This window comes from Neodiprion fabricii, chromosome 3 (assembly GCF_021155785.1).
Source record: "Neodiprion fabricii isolate iyNeoFabr1 chromosome 3, iyNeoFabr1.1, whole genome shotgun sequence".
In the NCBI taxonomy this organism is placed as follows: Eukaryota; Metazoa; Arthropoda; class Insecta; order Hymenoptera; family Diprionidae; genus Neodiprion; species Neodiprion fabricii.
The window spans coordinates 36,917,410-36,938,483 of record NC_060241.1 but is presented as its reverse complement, the minus strand read 5'-3'; the positions used below and the strand labels follow the sequence as shown (position 1 = coordinate 36,938,483).

The window sequence follows — 21,074 nt, the reverse complement described above, 5'->3', positions numbered from 1 at the left end:
TATTTTGCAGGGTAACGTTAGAACTGTCTCAAATTCAGTAGATCATGATGAAGCACGACGTTTTCATGTTTTTTAAATTGCAAAATAGTATTTTTTTTGACAATGTTTCATAATGCTGATGTTACTAATTTAGTGTTTCAATAATTTGCAGTCTCTAGTTTTCTCTCTGACACTCCAACAGTTTCCAAATGTTTTATCACCTGCAGTCTAACTCCGATAGTGAAAAAAATTATCACGACGTATGGATCGCTTGGAATTTTATGCTATCAAACCCACAACACTCCACTTTTTGATCTATAAGTTATACAGGAATGACATGTACTTTGTACATCATTCGTCCTGAAACGTCTCTTTATGTATTTCTTACATTCTTTCTCTTATTTAACTCTACTAGTTTGTTACACTGCCTGTATCTACCATAAGCTAATTTTGAAAATTGTGGCTTCGTGTACTCTTACAAATTTGATCTGGTAGCATATGAATAAGCCTTCATTTTCTATGCTACCCATGCATGGGAATCTCTTGGCTCATTAGAGCGATGTTTTGTTAATTTATTCTTTCTTCAATTCATTCAATTCAGAATGTGAGACAAATACAATGATGCGTAATATTTATTTCAGGATCTAAACGTGACGTGGTACACAGACAATCCAGATCTCACAGAATGCTTTCAAAAAACAGTATTAGTATGGACGCCTTGTGTATTTCTCTGGACATTTTGTTCAATGGAAACTTACTACATCTTAAGTAGCAAAAGAAGGAACATACCGTTTACATGGATACTTATATCTAAACTATTACTAACTTCTCTGTTAGTCATACTTTCGATAGCTGATCTTGGCTATGCAATCTATTCTCAGGCCAATGGTGAAACAGTTTACAGCGTGGATTATTGCACCCCGCTTATCAAGCTCATCAGTTTTGTAAGTATCTTTGTTTATAATAAAACAAACGCGTATCACTATCGTTCTAATGGTAGATTGGTAATAACTGGGACGTATATGAATATATAAATAATGGATATGGGAGAATGAAATTACACTCTGTGTGAAATCATTCGTGCTTTATAACAAGGTTTGGAATTTCAATGCTGAAATATTACTTGCAGCTGACAATGATAAATATAAAAATCGTATGACATACATTTTGATCGAGCATGTCCTTGAACATTATATACATCTTCTAAAACTAAAAGCATAACTTTGCAGTAGTTTGTACTGTTTATCGGCAAAGTGTATTACAAAAACTGACTTTATGTCTGTTACCCCTTATTTTGGAAAGAAAGACCCTAACGTAGCATGTCATATTTTTAACCTTTATTCTACCATTTATATTCGATTTCTATGCACCAGGCTATGGCGTTAGTGCTACTTTTATACAATAGGAAATATGGAATGCGGACATCTGGATTACTTTTCCTGTTCTGGTTCTTACTTGCTTTGTGCGGGGCCGTCCAGTACAGAAGTATAATACGTGGACATAATCAATCGGTAAGTTCTGTCATAAGTAATAATTCTAATTCAAACTTTAGAGTTTTTCATATTTTCTTTTTTGTTTGAAAATATTCGTTGTATACAGCATGTGCCGAGGATATGAAAATGCACCCCAGCATGAATGAATTAAAATTTTTCAGACCGAGGTAACATACTCATATGTCTCTTACATGATCTATTATCCAGTGGTTCTGGTCCTGTTCTTGCTACACTTTTTCGTTGATGGCGAACCAAGGTTTTCTGAATATAAACCGGTGAGTATATGACGTAATCTACCTCTACGTAAAACATGAAAGTACCAAACAAGAGTTATCTGACATTAATTATTTATAGGTGGAACGACCATGTCCCGAAACAAATTCATCATTTCCATCGAAAATCCTGTTCACTTGGTTTGATCCTATGGCATGGAAAGGTTTTAAAAAACCTCTTGAAACAGATGATCTCTGGGCAATGAATCCTGAAGATACAGCTGCAGAAATTGTACCAAAGTTTGATAAATATTGGATGGAAACTTTAAGAAAAACGGATAAGTACGTGTATTTCTAAGGTTTTGAAATTCCGTCCATTTCTTCTTCATCATCAGGCGCAGGGAATTTATATGTTATACTTAATATAATACAAAATCTTCATATTTGATTATTTTTCACGTGTAATTTTTCGAATATATTGTATTGTTTATATTATTGCTATCAAGGCTGTTTTGGACATATTTTGGGTAAGGATAATAATATTGAGAACTCGCTGTCTTACAATCCATAGATGTTTTGTAATATGTAATTAACCAGTTTACTTTTTACAGTGCACAAGGTACAAAGGCATCATTCAGAAAATCCTCAGGTCAAGTAGACTTCAATAGTGCGAGACGAAAAAAAATAGCCTCGATCTTGCCAGCTCTCTGTAAGGCGTTCGGACCAACATTTTTATTTGGCTCACTACTGAAACTGTCTCAGGATATTTTAACATTCGCCAGTCCACAAATATTGAAGTATATATAAACTTGAATATCAAAAAATATGTCACTGCTTTACACTCACACTGCTCATTTTTCTGTGTAATCAATGCTGCGGCATTTCATATAAAAATTTCAATCTTCTTTTCTAGATTTCTCATTGCTTTTGTTGAAACCAAGGACTCTAGTGGCAATTTTGGCGAACCTTTGTGGAAGGGATACTTTTATGCTGTCCTACTTTTCTTAACGGCAACTGTTCAAACACTGGTCTTGTCTCAATACTTCAATCGAATGTTCTTAGTTGGGTTACGGATTCGCACAGCACTGATTGCAGCTATTTATCGTAAAGCTTTGAGAATGTCAAATGCTGCGCGTAAAGAGTCAACTGTTGGCGAAATCGTAAATCTAATGTCCGTCGATGCTCAAAGATTCATGGACCTAACTGCGTACATAAACATGATTTGGTCAGCACCATTGCAGATTATGCTCGCTTTGTATTTCTTATGGGATACCCTTGGAGCATCCGTGCTGGCTGGTCTTGCTGTTATGATTATCTTAATCCCAGTCAATGCACTGATTGCTAATAAAGTAAAAACGCTACAAATCAGGCAAATGAAGTGCAAAGATGAAAGAGTTAAATTAATGAACGAGGTATTGAATGGCATTAAAGTTCTAAAGCTATATGCCTGGGAACCATCTTTTGAACAGCAAATATTGAAGATTAGGAACAAAGAGATACAGGTTTTGAAGGAAGCTGCTTACCTCAATGCCGGTACAAGCTTCATCTGGTCCTGTGCCCCTTTTTTGGTAAGTCAGTTATATATTTCGCCCTTGACATACCTACTTCATGTTGAATTCAGTTTTCATTACTGTGAAACCTTAATAACAATTGTGATTGATTTTACGCCACAAATAATACCCCAAGATTATATTAAATACTTTCTAATTTATGAAATCTTTTTGTTTTATCCGATATTGGTCATTTTGCAATACACAATGATCTTTAGGAAATACAATGAGTAATCAAGGCACTGAACACCATCATTTCGCGAATTGATAATTATGAAAAATTTTAGTAGTGATGGATGCAAAAGGCATCCTTACAGTAAGCATCCAAAATAGTGATTCATCTCACATTTATTCCACTTTGAGGATGGGTGATACTGTTGCTGAATTTGGGATAATTTTCTTAACTTCACATGAATTTTAATTGCATTCGTAAAACATGTGATCCATAGTTCAAAAATTTGATTTCCGTCTCTTCATACCGACAAAATGGGATTTACGAGATATTCAAAAATTGAAGTGTGTATAGGTATGCCTCACATCCTTAGCTACGTACGTACTCATCGATGAAACACATACTCTGGATGCTACGTTGGTTTTTGTATCGCTCACTCTGTTTAACATCATCCAAACGCCGATGGTTATGTTCCCGCAGCTCATCATTTTCAGTGTGCAGGTGATACCAGACACAAGATACAATGTTCAAGATGCTGGATGTCTGCTATTAGTGCTTTGATTTCTTTCTTTCCTACTGATCACCAATCTCCAATTACATCGATCCTTCAATCTTACATCAATTTTTTTAGAAATTGGAATACCGTCAAATGTTGAAGTATCAACGAATTTACATGTTATAAATTTAAAGAAAAAAACCTTCTTCTCATTGATCTTCCGTGCTTAGACTTTGGATCATCAATAATAAAAGCAGTCCTGATAATGTAAAACATGCCTGGATTAAATTATTTAAGTATCGCGACTGCTGGACAATTTAAAGTATTCAACTTTGTCGATGAATACTTTTAATTTGGCTTGAAAATGAACAATAATACTTGGGACTTTCGAACCTTTGCTTTTATGACCAACCTGTATAAGCTTCTTTTTAATTAAAATTCATGACAGCTTGATAAAATCTTATTGATGTAGGTGCAAACACCCCAAAGGCTTTATGTAACTGGATGAATTTCCAAGTACTACACTCCTTCTATCTTTATACTATTAGCACAGTCATTTCTTTATTCTATGCTGCATGATGGAATTCATCTAGGTCTCTCTGGTATCGTTCGCCACATTTGTACTTTCCAATGAAGAAAACGTTTTGGACAGTACGAAGGCCTTTGTTTCTCTCAGTTTATTCAATATCCTGAGATTTCCGCTCTCCATGTTACCCATGATGATCAGCAATATGGTCCAAGTAAGTTATATCGTGAACAATACCACACATGAATTTTCATGGAATACATACAATATCTCTTTGATGACAACTGCGATCCAAGTACCTCAATTAAAACTTTCAGTATTTACCTTATTGTTCTTTGAAATGAAGCTAAAACTATCCACAGTCTTTCATAGCATTCGATCTGTTTCATCCTGAGATGCTTCAAACTTATTGATGAACGCTAAACTAGCCGAGGTATCTAGATTCATACTTTCACTTCAAATTTGAAATGTGCACTAAACCATTGCGCGTAGTTCACAATATAAAATGTATTAATATTAAGTTATCAATCATATAATTTGTAAATAAATAACAATGTAGAGGTTTTCATCTCTGTAATACACTTCTATCTTCCGAAATATTTGAAGGCTATAGATGCAACATATTGTCATAACTAATAATGAATGAAAGTATTGAGTCTAAAAAGATATCACTTTTCAATAAACGACAAGTATTCAGTTGAAATGATATTACAAATTTCGTGTCTTTTTTATGAAAATAAGTCTATATAATATTCATTTACTCCCCTGAGAACTTGTCGTATGATTTGATTTCTATTGAATGTCCCTGGGATATGAGCATCGCCTATAATGAAATATTTGGTTTACTTAGACATCAGTATCTGTGAAGCGTATTAACAAATTCATGAATTCAGAAGAATTGGATCCCAACAATGTGCAACATGACCCATCTGAACGTGAGTTAGATTCTAAGAGCAATTACCGAAAATAACTTGTACTATTTAATAGTAGAGATTAGCAATCTATCTTATTCATCAGAGATTAGCAATGCATAAACATAGAATATTTGGAAGAAATTAGTTTTGTTATTAATCTTCCGTCAAATAGTCGATAATGAAATGATTTTATAATAACTTTCAGTGCATCCCTTGGTTATTGAAAATGGAACTTTCACATGGTGTGTTGATGAATCTGATAAGCCAACGCTGCGAAATATTAATTTGCATGTTCAGCAAGGACACCTTGTAGCTTTTGTCGGCTCGGTAGGTTCAGGAAAAAGCTCTCTGGTATCAGCACTGCTTGGTGAAATGGATCGGTTGGGTGGCAGAGTGAATACGAAGGTAAGGCAGTCGAAAGACAAAATTATAACGTATGAATGCAAAATCTTATTCGTAATTCTGGACATTGTATGCAGTTTTGGAGGATCCTGACGTGACAATTTGTACTGCATTTTATTCTCATCAAAGTCTATTCTGTAACGCCCAGTCCGCTACAATATATTTTGCTTGTAATATGAAAGTCCCATACCGCTGGATCAAAATTGTGTATGGTTATAGAAATACTTATTTTAAATGCCATTTAATCATCAAATAGGGTTCGATCGCCTACGTGTCACAGCAAGCCTGGATTCAAAATGCAACATTGCAAGACAACATTCTATTTGGCAAATCTCTCGATAAAAGTCTTTACAACCGTGTCATTGAAGCATGCGCTCTAAAACCAGACCTTGAAATGTTGCCGGCGGGAGATAAGACCGAAATTGGTGAAAAAGGTATCAACTTGTCTGGTGGGCAAAAACAAAGAGTATCTTTGGCTAGAGCTGTTTACAGTAACGCAGACATATATTTCATGGATGATCCTTTAAGTGCGGTGGATTCTCACGTTGGCAAACATATTTTTGATAATGTCATTGGCCCTAGTGGAATGCTAAAGAAAAAGACAAGAGTCTTAGTTACACACGGAATTACTTATTTGCCAGAAGTGGATGACATTATTGTTATTAAAAATGGCGAAGTAACTGAACGTGGCACGTACAAGCAATTGTTGGAAAAGAAGGGTGCCTTTGCTGAGTTTCTGGTACAACATCTGCAAGAAGGTATACATTAATATATTCATGAATTAAAAAATTCAGTTTTTTCTGACAACAAAATATTACTCTCGTGTACTGATATTGAATGGTTCTATTTTTCATGGGGCCAAGTCGGAAATTGTAAGTCAAAAATAAGATGGTGACAACTCTTATTCTTACTTCATTTTGTCATTTCAGTATCTAACCCTAGGAGCTTCAAAAATTACTATTTTCTGCTTAAACCTATAGCAATGAAAATCTATACATATATAGGATTGAGATTTTATTTTTAAATATTGAGAATGTTGAACTCTACTTACTTATTTTTGTATGGCTTTTGAATCGTTTTATAAATTATAACAGATCATCACCAACAACCAATCTCAGGATGCAAATATATAATGTCTGTTGCATTGTACCAATGATTTTGCTGATTCGTTGATATTCACATTGGTTCAGTAATGTAAATAACCAGATATTCGAATGATTATTATCGCATTTTTATAACTTGATTGATAATTGTTAAACTTGATTCTTTCTCAACACCAATTAATTATACAATATGCATGGCCTTAAAAATACACTGAGGATATCTTGTGGTAAACTTTTCGAGCCACGTAACACCTCACGTTATGTGGAACATCTGGTGAAAGGGCAATCTCCAAGCCATGTGCGCATCGCTAACGCCAGCACACACACAACTTTTACATGAGCTAAGCGTAGCGGTTAAATGGTGCGAAAGAAAACTAGCTCACGTGTTGGCGATAGCAGTGTGCGCGTGGCCCAAAAGTTGTATTTTCACCGGGGATTCCCTGCGTATCTCGCACTCTCCACTGCAAGTTAACCTGTGCCGTGAGTGCGAAAGGCCTGCTTCAAAATATCATATTTGTATTTTCATTTGTTACATGGCTGTTTGTAAATACTAATTAGTTGTTCACCTAGTATAAACACAAATATACTCTTTTTTCCAACTTATCCATTTTATAATATGAATCAGTGGAGGCTGATGCAGTATCAGAAGCAGACCTTGATGAACTAAAACAACAGCTTGAATCAACGATTGGCACGGATGATTTGCAGCAAAAGTTATCAAGAGCTAGATCCAGGGTATCTGAAAGTCACAGTGATTCTGGATCTGTGAATGAAAAACGATCACTTAACGGTTCACTTAAAAGGTACGAGTACGTTTTACGTGAATTTAACTTGAGATCATTGACTTGAAGTTCATAATCTTAACTGTATGTTGCGATAAACGTTTTTGTGACAGATGATTGAAAAATTATAAGGCAGACAAGAATCCTAGCGCAGTCAACTGTCCCATATTTGAATTCCATGTTAATTTGTTACAGACAATATTCAATAGATAGTCACAACTCTGTTAGTTTGCTTCATAGAAATAGTGTCAAGGAAAAAGATGCATTACCAGTTAAGGTTGGAGAAAAACTTATCGAGGTTGAAAAAACTGAAACCGGAAGCGTAAGTAGCATCAAATTGCAGCCCCATTGTTCACAGGGAAGAATAAATTATTCGGATGTAAGACTTATTGCAAATTAAACATGTCTCATGCTTATTCTGGTATTTCCTATTTCAGGTCAAATGGAAAGTGTATTCTCACTATCTTCGCTCTATAGGCTGGTTTTTAACCGTTTCCACGATTGTAATGAATGCTGTGTTCCAAATATTCAGTATTGGCTCCAATGCATGGCTCAGTAAATGGTCAGATGATAACACGACAGTTTCAGACACTGCAAAGAGAGACATGTACCTCGGAGTGTATGGAGGACTTGGTCTTGGGCAAGGTAAGCATATTGAAACTTGGAAAATTACGTTATCAATAAGTATATTGTAATGAAATTTACATGCACATACACACAGGCCTGATCGACGTGTTAGGATTGCAGCTCCGCTGCAACCAGATCATTGCCACATACGTTACAGAAGTCATTTAACATCTGATCACAAACTGCATATCATTCAAACTAATTAAATTCACAATTTTTCAGGATCATTACCCACTTTTTCTATCATAAAATTCATTACAATTTTTGTTTTCCCCATTATCTATATCCTAATTTTAATGCTGATAGCGATGTTTTTGCGTTAAATAACGGAATTATTGAATAGCTTGAGCGATTGTTCTCACACTAGGACGTATATATTTTTTTTTCTATTCACTGCTGTTATTATTTCGCTACATGCGTACAAATATTCCTGAATTAACCGTTAACATGATGGTATTTTGGATCAATGCGACTGTCGTACTCTATTATGTAAGAATATGCGAATTACCACTCAGAGTTATGTATATATGGACAAGTGCTTGTGATACTATACGTATCTTCGTCAGTTGAACTACTGATGAAGTGTACATTGAAAAGATTATTAATGATATCTAGTGACAAATGGAGAAGTTTCATTCTATCATCTCTAATATTATTCAAAATATTCTTGTTAGAGTTTGAAAGTTATTTTGGGTGAGAATGTTATCGTCCTATATCCGATAGTTTTCTGTGCCTAACATTGAAAAACTGAAATAATTTTACAAGAGAAAATGTGGTATTGTATATTATTCAAAGCTCTTTTAATTTACTCTAATCATTGCATGATCGTATTTTATACCTTTTTGAAAACAGATCACGTGTCGTTTGCTGTGTCCAGTTAGCTGCTTATCGAACTTAACGTTGTCAAGTATTTCTTATTTCAATCATATTCGTTCAACACATCAGAATTTTCTAATTGGAATGATGATTAAACTTTCATTGCCGACTCAACCACAATGTTAATTTTTTTGTCCTGAAAAATGGGACAAAAGTTGCATATTATTCCCTCTTTATTTTTTTCGTTCATCTGCGGGAAAAATGTAGCACTTTTCATGGTTTAATATTCCTGGCAAGTAAGTTTTTCATTCAGTTTTTCTGATTTTCTAATTTTTGTTTCAAATTTGAACTATTTCTTAATGTATTATTATAAATTTTCAATAATATTCTAGTTTTCAGACTAATAAAATGATCACACTTACACATAAAAGGAAAAGAGACTCTCAAATGAATAATGCGGCCAGAGTTGAGTCGGGAATAAAGTCCTGTGTGCAACAGAGGAATAAAACTCGATTATTCCCTTGTTGGATAATGTACTATATTTTCTTGATTTTATTGTGAATAAATAGTATATTTTTGTCTCAACTTTAATCATATCTGTTTCAATTTTGGTGTTTGATGGCATGAAATACGATTTTTATTCATATTATTCTAATGTATTAGTTTTAAACAAACCGAGCCTAATAATTTTTTAGTCAGAAAAATACACCACTAATTTTCTAACTGGAATATTTTGCGTTCTTTAACAATTAATTTAACTTCTCTGAGTTCCAAAATTTGTTGATGTTTTGTTACAGTGTTAATTTTTTAGTAAAGATTATATTGTCTTTCAAAAAATGCGTGAATCGAACGAAGCTTAGAAACTAATGTAACTACATGGTTCTCTAGTTTGCACATTGCTCTTACATTGCACCCGCCTCACACTGTTAAATTACTACAAAGCTTTGGAGGTAATATTTTAGAAAGCAAATTTTAATACCTTTCATTAGTTAACGATAACTATTAAGCATTAAACGAAAATACATTCAGTTTCATTCCTATCATCTTCATGCATAATCATATACAATCTTAATCTCAAACAATCATATATAATGTACATGAAAAACAATTAAAAAGGATTATGCAAAGTGTATGGTTGAATACAATAGTGTGGAATCATAAATATGTCGAGTATTCTCAGTATCATGTCCAGCTTAAGTTGATATTTTACGAATGGTTCTTCATCGTACAAAATCTAATTCCGAAACTTCAGTAGAAATTGTTTCAGTACCATAAATTGTGTTCAACCTGCAATTTTCTGAAATTGTATTCTTCCTTACATAAGTCTATCACGTCAAATATCTTTTGATCTTTGGATAAGGCGTGTGAAGATTTAGCCTCATAAAATGTAGCACAATTAAATCAATTCTTTCTCATAACACTATCGGTTCAGTTCATATTTCCAATAGCACGATCAAACTGTTTGCAATGATGGGCAATGATTTCGAAAGTCAAATGAATTTCACAAATGTTTATTTTGCTACCAAGTGAATTATTCTAACCATAATCAGACAGCCTATGATTGAATGTTTCCATGCAATAACTGATCATTTCGGAAGATATTGACAAAGTGTTTGTCACAAATTAAACAAGTTTACTTAATTAAAGATTCCTTTCTTCAAATTAGTTTTTTAACGTTAAAGTGCTGCGAAGAGGACTAATTTTTGGTGACTAATTCGTATCTTTCGTCCTCATTTAAACATCATTATTGAAATTATCATGATGTTTTAAAAAGTTGTAGGGTAGGTGTGAATCGTATCCAATAATTTATCAACTCCTATATTGATTGATTGATCACCATTGAAAAGGACCTATGTTAGACAGTGGCAGCTGAATGTTTTTTTTTTTTTTTTCTTTTTCCAAACAAAATAAAGATGAAGTTAATTTAAACAATAGTCTTGGTAAAACCTGGGGGTTTATATTGCTGATAATACTTTACTTACTTTATAAAGTAAAGTAATAGTAATAGTTTATTGTTAATATTATTATTATAAATTTTGTAGCACTTTATCATTCATCGTCTTGCAGTATGTAGCCTGGAAAAGAATACTGTAGAATATGTATATAGAATTGTGCATAAATGTACTTAGAATGATGTATATACCGTTGAACCAAATTTCAGCGTCATTTGTACTACTCTCACAACTTACGATGGCTGTTGGCTGCATTCGGAGTAGCAAGCTACTTCACGTGGAATTGCTATTTGGTGTACTACGATCTCCCGTTGGATTCTTTGATATTACACCATCTGGCAGGATAATAAATCGTTTTGGGAAAGACATTGATACTGTAGACAATGTTTTACCGCCAACCATTAGAGGCTGGTTACTATGTCTTACATCGGTACGTGAGATTTTCAACGAATCTCACCTAACAAAAAAAAAGAAGTAGAAAATTATTTTTACTGTCAAAAAAAACTAATATTCAAATCATTTTATGTGAACGGTCCACCAATAGCTATGTTACTTTCTGTAACTAACATAGATCACCAAATGAATGTGATTTTCACAATATTACAATATAACTTGTTTGCATATTCATACGTCAGACAGCATGAACACATAATATGCTTTAATTTGCACAGTATCTCTCAAATGACCAGCATGGCGTTATGCATTTGACAGAATTTACAGTTTTATCAGTCACAATACCAGCGATCAATTATCCAACGGTGCAAGATTTAGGGGACTAGACATATTGTTATTTTACTTTCGAATACGAAGTAGAAGCAGAAATATTAGACAGTGAAACGACGTACTTTGATTCTTTAAATACTAAACCATAAACAAACGCACAAATTTTACAGTACGGTAAAAAAGGAATGCATCTTAGTATCGCTATCCGCTCTAATAGAAGTCGCATGATTCATTACAGAGACTCTGTCTGTGAATAGCTTTTTAAAACTAACCCGACACTTACCCACTCATTCTCCGTTACATATTATTTGTACGAATACAAATAAAATAACAATTCTATAACCTTATATACTAACAATTCTTTTAGCAATATTCACACTTGCTGCCTCGTTCTCCCTGGCTCTTGGCTCCATAATAGCGTCTATTACACTTCACGAAGTTATGTTGAGCAATTCTATGAAGTCTCCACTTTCCTTCTTTGATCAAACTCCAATGGGTCGAATCTTGAATCGGTTTGGCAAGGATGTGGATATCATTGACAACACCTTGCCAAACAATTTCCGAAGTTGGATTCAGACATTCTTTTCGGTATGATACGAGTATTTTTGGTGGTAGGGACTTAAATGAAATTGTTGCAGGTCTTGTTTCTCATTGTACGTGTATGAAACACAAAGTCTTGCCAGCTTTTGTTTCCCAGTCTTGTCTATTGGTAGGCATTATTGGTTATAACTTTTCCAAATTATTGTTTCGCTTTCAAACTTTATTCGTATGTCTATTTTGCAGTTACACATTTTACTTGAATATAAGCTTTTTCGATCGACCATGTAAAAGCTGTAGTACGTGTAGTCCTATTTCAATTGAAATCGCATTCTGTTTTGAGAAGGAGATTCAAAAGTTCACTGTCGTGTCTGTTATCCGTACATGCGTCTGCAAATAAATGTATCTCTGTAGTGTCGTGTCTTCATCGTCCCATGTTCTGCATTAATAGTTATCTGTGCAACTTATTAATTTGACATTATACGAGATCACTTGATACAAAGTTGATAATATTTCCTTTTAGATCAGAGCACTTCACAATTCAAACTTTATATGTCCAGTCGTCATATCAGTATTAAATTTCGATAGTTATTTGATGCAATTCAAACGACGATCTATATTTATATTTTATTGTTCGCTGCTGGCCCTCGGCAATTCGTATGTAATCACAGAAAATTATCGAAAGATAATTTTGCGAAACTCAGTCTGGTAAGAAAAATTAATATTTCAGTTGGTTGTTGAGCATATAGTGAAATGTAGGTTTTGAGGGTGATTCAAGGAAAATATGGTCGAAACTTATCTGGTCAAGGTCACTCTTTAAGATTCAAATGCATAAATTTTATTGAAAATTTGTTCATACTTTAATGTATTAATAATTGTCCATGATTTTAATCATCACAGCATAGGTATTACATAATTTTGCCGTCAAAGGAGTATAAATTCTTTTATTGATGACACTGTTGCTTGAAATTAAGCCTTGTAAAAACGATCAATGTGAGTCATAGAAACACAAGTGCCGAAGCCGAATTATTCATATATCTTTGGGAGACTGAAAATCTACCACATTTACCCCGCTGCAAAATCGTGAATGTAAGCACAAAAATGCTTGAAACTTGCCAGTATTATGTTTGCACAAAAATCCTGAATCATCCCTTACATTTTGAACTATTACACTTTTCATTTGTGAGAGTTTAAATTGTATAATTTCTCCAATAAATATCGTGCCAGTTATACCAGGCACTAAGACTTAGCTTGACTGTTGTGTGAGTGATCTAGATTGACTGGATATTGTTAGGAAATAAATACTCTATTTTAAAATGCAATTTTATGAAAGTATGAGTAACAGAATCATCCATAAATAATCAAAATTAAACACAGATGCCGAATAGTTCTGTTAAACTGCAGCGACTTTTTCGAAACTTTTATGAAAATAAAGATTTCTTCAAGTGAAAAGATTCTGCTGCAGAACAGAAGATTTTCGGTTTAAATACAAAGCCGTAGTAGTGAAATGAAACTGAATGCAGTGTCATTTGTTAAAATTTAATTATTTTCAGAGGCTCTTATGCTGAATATTCTTGTCTCAATATATTATATTACTTCAAAAGTCATATACTTAATTGCATAGTTGGATTGAACGTGATCCTTGTGAAATTGTAGCATACATTCGTATAGGTGAGTCACCCCTACAAAACTAGCTTTTTCCTCGCAGTGATTTTTACGTCAGTAATACCCTGATGTCATCGTACATTGACTTATCGTTTAGTTACTTCACAGTCGCTTGTTGCCTGTAGTAATCTGTAAGATTTTCACACAACACACTCTCCATCTTATTGTATATAAAATTATTTTTTTCTGTTTTTTTTTTTTTTTAAGTTATTTAGGCAGTACCCTGCTCTGATACTAAGTGCCAAGTGATGGATTTGATAATAATTTCCAATCTATACAAACCATCTTTCAGGACAAGTTGTATCTTTAGTAGAAAAAAAAAAAACTTTATTCTAAAGAGTATCTTATGTGAAATAGAATATCAGGGATTAGTATTGTGTTACAGCCTTTGGTGTAATTTTGGGAATCATGGCATTGTACCTTGGTGCACTGCGATCGGCAACCGCCATGCATCGTACGGCTTTACACAATGTATTGTGTGGCCCGATGTATCTATTTGACACGGTACCAATTGGTCGTATTCTAAGCCGCTTCAGTGCAGATGTAGACGTTATGGACAACAAAATACCCCCATCACTATCACAGTGTCTGTCATCTCTGTTTAGGGTAAGCTCATGCTCGTCCGCTGGCCATCGGTTTTCTATAATCATGCCTACATACTTATATCACGAAATTTCCGTCACTACTGTCAAAAATTAATGGAATCTAACGCTACAGGCTAAACTAGTGGTGAACTTATTCTCCAATGAAATATTTACATTGAGTTATTTCCAAAACGGTACCTATTTAAACGATGACTTTCAAGTACCTATCTTTTTTGTGTCTGGTGAATGAATTTTCTGTGAAAAATGTGGCGTATACGTTGATAGGATACCAATGACATTACTGATTAAAATTTTTCTTTCATTTTAATATTGATTTTTCTGCGCTGCATCAAGGACACAATTATACAAATGCTTTTACTGTAATATATAGCTTATGCACGGCGTTGCTTGCATCTTATTTTCACTATATCGTGACTGTAATGCACTATTATTTCTTGGGTATATCACAGCAAACTTCACACAAGATGAGCTAGGACGAACGTAAAGGTATGCTCTGAATATCGAGAAAGCTTGTAATAAATGCAATACCCGTGAATCATTCGGCAGTTTGAAACTGCGACCTTTTTTGATTGTTCTACTGGAACTTTACATGATTTTTACATCTATTCATCCTTCGGTTTGATATTTATTTATTATATTTCGCTCTCATTGTCGTTCAACAGTTTGAATCTATCAAGAGTTTCGTTGAAAAGATTGAATTACTTGAAAATTCATTTAACGCGTTTCTATTTCAATTATATGTACTTCAGTTATAAAAATTAGAAATCACTTCCTGCTCTTCCATTCATTAATTCTATGTCTTTGAATTTTTTAATTTCTGTCCTTCATTGGATTGTGTTTTAAGTTCGTCCGAAGTACACATTTTCGAGTTGTGAATGGATAATCATTAAACACAATGATTGAAACAAGTTTTGGATGTTTTCAACTTGTAACACTTGGTAAAAGAGTGTGAATCTCTATCCGTTGACTGAATAGATAGCGTACTTCGTTTCCGTGTAACTGTTCATACTAATATATCACATTAAAACCAATACTACCTGACACACATCATCATCAAGCAATGTGAAATGTGAAATGTGGTAGAAAATAAGAAAGCGAAATATGTTTATTCATTGTTTCAGCTAGATTGCTTTTTCGATTACACATTCAGCAGAGTATATTCACAGTGTTAAATATAGCTACTTTGCCGTAACTGAAATTTGCTAAGCGACTGTTGACATATAAAATTCAGCATTTGCTTAACTATGTTGATAATTTCATACAGCTTTGATCAAGGTGGTACTTTTTGTTTGTCAGTATATCACTGAGACATATCAATCTACTAAATACCCGACACCTAATGTCCTGGCCAGCTCGGTTACAATGATAGTTAACCGTGTCTGATGTTATAGCGTTGGCGAGCTTTTTGTATGATTTGGCTCCGCAGCTGGGTTGTTGGTTGGCTGCTCGTCGGATGCACCTAGTGATGCTGCGCGGAGTGATGCGTGCTCCATTGACCTTCTTTGACACGACCCCAACTGGTCGCATTATCTCCAGGTTTGCTAAAGACGTGGATGTACTGGATACTTCACTCCCCCAACAAATTTCAGATAGCATCTATTGCCTATTTGAGGTAATTCTTGTACAGGCAGGAGAAAGCCGATGGTTCATTAGAACGTATTTTCCAGACAATCCCGGACATTCCCACTTCTGTGCATTCGTTCTTATTACTTTCTGTAGTTCTTTCAAGACCGTTGAAGATTTGCTCTTTTCTTCAGACTCGTGCGGTGGACTTCAATTACATAAAACTCATCAGTTGTTTTTCATTATTGTTGTAATGTAGTTGAACCTTAATTGCAAATGCATTACACTGTGTATTTATTTACAAGAAGTAATGATAAAACTGGAAGCAATATTATTCATTACTTTCGCTGTGTATGCAACTTTCCGTTTGTTTTAGCAATCTTGATTATTCAGTAGATACTTTCAATTCTTCCTTTTCTGTGTGTGCTTTCTGTGTATGTTCAAATTGCCACTTTGACCACCTGACGTAGTGTCAATAAAAAGTATGTATGAGCGTTTGATAATCTATCAAAAAAGATAAATTTTGTCTCAAGATTGAAGCTTTTTCAAATTGTAATTTCTGTGTTGTTTTTTCGTGTTATAAATCTTATTTGTATAGTTGTGTCCGAAGACAGTTACCATTAATTGAAAATCTTGTTATAACCAAAGATTTTTATTTCTTTGCGGTGTTTGTTTCTGCTTGAAATTCACTTTGGATTCAGTGCTTCGTGCCAGTTGGTGGGCCATTTACGTTATAAGCTTTGTTCTATATATATATATATTGCTATAAAGCATAACTATTCTGTGGAACTAATATTTAGAAATAGCATGGCTTACTGTGAACAATAAGTTCGAAATTTGTTACAATTTGCAACAAAATTAGAAATTTTTCACAGTCAAATACATTGAAAGGTTTCTTGAATTTTAAGTCTAGGCCTTTTGATCCCAGGTCATTTGAATTACTCATTTTGATCTAGTTAATTGCTACATGTTTTCGTTATATGTACATACGTTTATTCCATTGAAATTATATACTTCAATTAATGTATACTAAACCAGATAGAAGTCTAAATTCAATTATCAAATGTTTGATTTCCATTAATTTGCCACTATAACTTGAAAAATCTGATACGCTAACAAAATAAAATTCTTTACAGGCAGTTGGCACTGTTGTAGCAATTTGTTACAGCACACCACTTTTTGCAGTTGTAATCCTACCAATAGGGGTTGTTTATTACTTTGTTCAGCGTTTCTATGTTGCAACTTCGCGACAGTTGAAACGGTTGGAATCTGTTTCTAGATCCCCTATTTACTCCCATTTTGGTGAATCTGTTACAGGTATGTTAATTCAACTGAAATACATCTACTATATCTAAATCTTAGTAACATGCATTATTTATCTGTGATGTGATTATTTATATTTAGTGAAATCAAATAGAGACAAATCTTGAGCTAATTTTTATACAAAAATCATCGCCAGATCTGAATAAACTTATTCAAATCCTCATTCTGTGATACATATTCAATAACAGGTGCTCCAACAATCAGAGCCTATGGTTTGCAAGACAGATTCATTGCTGAATCTGAAAGCAGAGTAGACTTTAATCAAGTCTGCTATTATCCCAGTGTTATTGCAAATCGGTAAGTGAGATTAATGAAGAAATTGAATATTACTATTAAAACCAGAAACTTATTGTGGAAATTTGTGTTACAGGTGGTTAGCGATACGATTGGAAATGGTGGGAAACCTGATCATATTTTTTGCTGCTCTATTTTCCGTTCTTCCAAAAGAAGATTTGACTGCAGGTGGTGTAGGATTCTCATTGAGCTACGCTCTTCAAGTAAGTAGTGCAGCTGTAGATACTGGTTTTAATTGCTGCAACCAACATTCTGAATTTAATATTAAATTTGCACAATGCAAGTAAAATAGCATTAACAAAAATATGCAATTCTACTAGTAATCATTGTTACGTAATCAGATTACACAAACCTTGAACTGGCTGGTAAGAATGACATCCGACGTAGAAACAAACATTGTTGCCGTCGAAAGAATAAAGGAGTATGGCGAAACACCTCAAGAAGCGCCGTGGGAGATTCCTAATTGTAGTCCACCAGCAGATTGGCCCAGCGAAGGGCGCGTTGAATTTAGAGACTACAAAGTTAGATATAGGGAAGGATTAGACCTTGTGCTCAAAGGTTTGACTTTTACTGTCAACGGCGGCGAGAAGGTTGGCATTGTCGGCAGAACCGGAGCAGGAAAATCATCGCTAACATTGTCGCTGTTCAGAATAATCGAGGCTGCTGGTGGAAAGATTTTTATTGATGGTCTAGATATATCACAGATGGGTCTTCATGCCTTGAGATCGAGACTAACGATTATACCCCAGGACCCAGTATTGTTTTCTGGTACCTTGAGGCTGAACTTAGATCCATTTGAACAGCACACAGATGATCAAGTTTGGAAAGCGTTAGAACATGCCCACTTGAAAGAATTCGTTAAAGGTATATTTGTCATCAGGTTTGATATCATTACACTACATTTGTAAAATAAAATGGATTATCTACTTCAATAGTGTTCAAAATTTTTCAATATTAATTTACCAAAGATAATTAATATTGCTAAGAGTAAGAAAAAAATTGCTCTATCGTTTTCTTTTTTTACCAGAAGCATCTGTTTACAGGATTTTTTACATTTTCAACAATCAAGAAACACGACTGTTGTTACGAATAACATATTAATCATTGTTTTAGGTCTGCCGTCCGGTTTGTTGCACGAAGTGACAGAAGGTGGAGATAATTTGAGTGTTGGTCAACGGCAATTAATATGCCTGGCTCGAGCTTTGTTGAGAAAGACACGAGTGCTTATATTAGATGAAGCAACTGCTGCTGTTGATCTGGAAACCGATGATCTTATCCAGCGGACCATTAGAGAAGAGTTTAAAAATTGCACTGTACTTACAATTGCACACAGGCTGAATACAATACTCGATTCAGATAGGTACGAGAATATTTTATTTTATTTTGTTGATAACGTTTTCACTGCCAAATTCAGGATCTTTTCAATATTACCCGCGTTAGCATTGCGTAGATTCTGCATTGAACCAAACAACATGGTTTAAAATAATGTACTCTTGTGTCATATTGAATTTCATATTTTTATTTTCAGAGTTATCGTATTAGATAAAGGTTACATCACAGAGTTTGACGACCCGGAAACGCTAATCCAACAAAAAACTAGTGCATTCTATAGTATGGCCAAGGATGCTGGTTTAGCAGCGTAAAATTATATTTCGTTTAGGTTTTTCGTTGATTACTTACAACTTTGTACAGTTCATTGACGTTAAAGAGTTATCATATCCTCTGGAGAAATAGTTTCGGAAGGCAGAACAAATATTTCGTACCAACGTGACAGTAAAAGTTGATCTTTTTCTAAAATATACATTAATATTTGTAATCGCGAATTCTGACATTTTCATTGGATAATTCTGATATGAGTTACTTTTTTTGCATGTCTGTAAATCACTTTGAACATGCTATACTGTTGTTTAATATACTGCCAGCCGGAGTGAGCTTATCTCACCCTGTAATGTAGTAGGATCATCTCTGACGGCATATATATTTCTTTCAGCCAGTACATTTCTCCATAATCCTGTTATTATTTTTTATTGTTCAATCATATTTCACAAACAACTATATTTTTTAATTATTTTAATTTTTTCCTCGATATTGTAGCCACCTTAAGTTATTCTCACTCGAGTTCAAACTATCGCAACAATCAGTTTCAAAGTACTCAAGTAACGTACTTAAGTTCCGCGTATCTACTTAATTTTACAGTTTACTTCACCATTCTGGAATTTGCCTTGTAATCTTGTATTACTTTTCTATTCTTCTCAGTCACCTACGTAACCAGTATTGGGCAGTTTTAGAATGTCCAATGCAAGTTACGCTAGTACTTAGAACGCACCACAAAATATGAAAAATATTACAAAAAGCAATTATAATGTATAATATTAATTAATTAATGTAAGGTATTTGGTCGATGTCAATTTCAGCAATCACGTCAAAAATAGCACACTTGTTGCGATACAGCATATAAGTGTTTTTACTTGAGAATTTAGTTGATTTTTTTTTCAACATGGATGTTATATTAACAACACGATCCTATGTTGTAATACCAGTAAGATTTGTAATATAAGCGTGTGCAATGCATATGGTCTGTACCGTGTCTTGTATTACAAATCTTGTAAGTATCTTAATTCCAAAGTTCCATTGCTTTTGTAGAAATACAGAATATACTTAATTTTTCAGAGGCCATTGAAAATATTCTTTATACGAGTATATTTTTAATGCTTCAGTATCTTGCCGCCGTTTCATGCGACTTATAAATAGAATGGAATTTTTTTCTCACTTTGAGTTCTTATGCGTGTAATTATAAAAAAATTACATCTAAAAAAAACTTAATATAATATATTACTATACTACGCAGTTCTATTTTATTAGATTATTAAATGAGTACAAGAGAAATGCGATTCTTGGCGATGGAATTTTCGTAAGAGTGGATTATTTTCGCATTGTATGTTACAAAGTGCAGAGAGAAAAGTGCCTACTTGTATGTACTGTGAAATATATGTATATCATCTGTTTAATATGTAGACACAAACCATCGAGCGTAATACAGTTATCTATCAACATTTTTAGACCCAACAAAAGATTCTTAGGTAATAAAAAAATACTTACGGATACTAGTAATGTTTTACAAAATATATTATTGAAAATTTCTCTATATGTTGGTGAATTTTCTTGATATGTGCTACACTGAAATCCCATATCATCATATGTGCTCACTTTATAGGAAATATTTGTTCATTTCTCTCCAATAATTGCTGTTGTAATGGATTTCTATCATTGGATCTTGTCTTTTGTTGCGATTTGAGTGTCGCTATTGGTTCGGTTTAGTGTTTTTATAATTTAACCGATA

At 33.9% G+C, this 21,074-nt stretch overlaps 1 protein-coding gene and 1 non-coding gene across 13 annotated transcripts in view; both read left to right on the top strand.

Moving 5' to 3' along the window:
• The window catches only part of LOC124179091 (multidrug resistance-associated protein 1), a 29,014-nt gene extending 8,135 nt beyond the window's left edge, over positions 1-20,879 (top strand). For 3 of the 12 annotated variants that reach the window (XM_046563153.1, XM_046563154.1, XM_046563155.1), the window contains 23 exons: positions 621-923; positions 1,353-1,490; positions 1,634-1,747; positions 1,827-2,026; positions 2,191-2,211; positions 2,296-2,481; positions 2,598-3,252; positions 4,496-4,642; positions 5,279-5,363; positions 5,548-5,747; positions 6,001-6,502; positions 6,608-6,616; positions 7,473-7,650; positions 7,825-7,951; positions 8,067-8,274; positions 11,234-11,454; positions 15,981-16,166; positions 17,254-17,434; positions 17,629-17,737; positions 17,811-17,937; positions 18,076-18,598; positions 18,848-19,094; positions 19,263-20,879. In XM_046563153.1, the coding sequence (XP_046419109.1) occupies positions 621-923; positions 1,353-1,490; positions 1,634-1,747; positions 1,827-2,026; positions 2,191-2,211; positions 2,296-2,481; positions 2,598-3,252; positions 4,496-4,642; positions 5,279-5,363; positions 5,548-5,747; positions 6,001-6,502; positions 6,608-6,616; positions 7,473-7,650; positions 7,825-7,951; positions 8,067-8,274; positions 11,234-11,454; positions 15,981-16,166; positions 17,254-17,434; positions 17,629-17,737; positions 17,811-17,937; positions 18,076-18,598; positions 18,848-19,094; positions 19,263-19,377 (4,782 nt within the window). In that variant the 3' untranslated portion in view covers positions 19,378-20,879. Of the gene's footprint in view, positions 1-620; positions 924-1,352; positions 1,491-1,633; positions 1,748-1,826; positions 2,027-2,190; positions 2,212-2,295; positions 2,482-2,597; positions 3,253-4,495; positions 4,643-5,278; positions 5,364-5,547; positions 5,748-6,000; positions 6,503-6,607; positions 6,617-7,472; positions 7,651-7,824; positions 7,952-8,066; positions 8,275-11,233; positions 11,455-12,114; positions 12,336-14,334; positions 14,556-15,945; positions 16,167-17,253; positions 17,435-17,628; positions 17,738-17,810; positions 17,938-18,075; positions 18,599-18,847; positions 19,095-19,262 lie in introns of all 12 variants that reach the window. The other 9 variants (XM_046563157.1, XM_046563156.1, XM_046563160.1 and 6 more) reach the window with 9 other exon arrangements.
• LOC124179272 lies at positions 20,667-20,758 on the top strand. The gene has a single exon (XR_006870005.1). It is a non-coding gene; the product is annotated as a small nucleolar RNA SNORA17 (small nucleolar RNA).
• Positions 20,880-21,074: the final 195 nt, after the last annotated feature.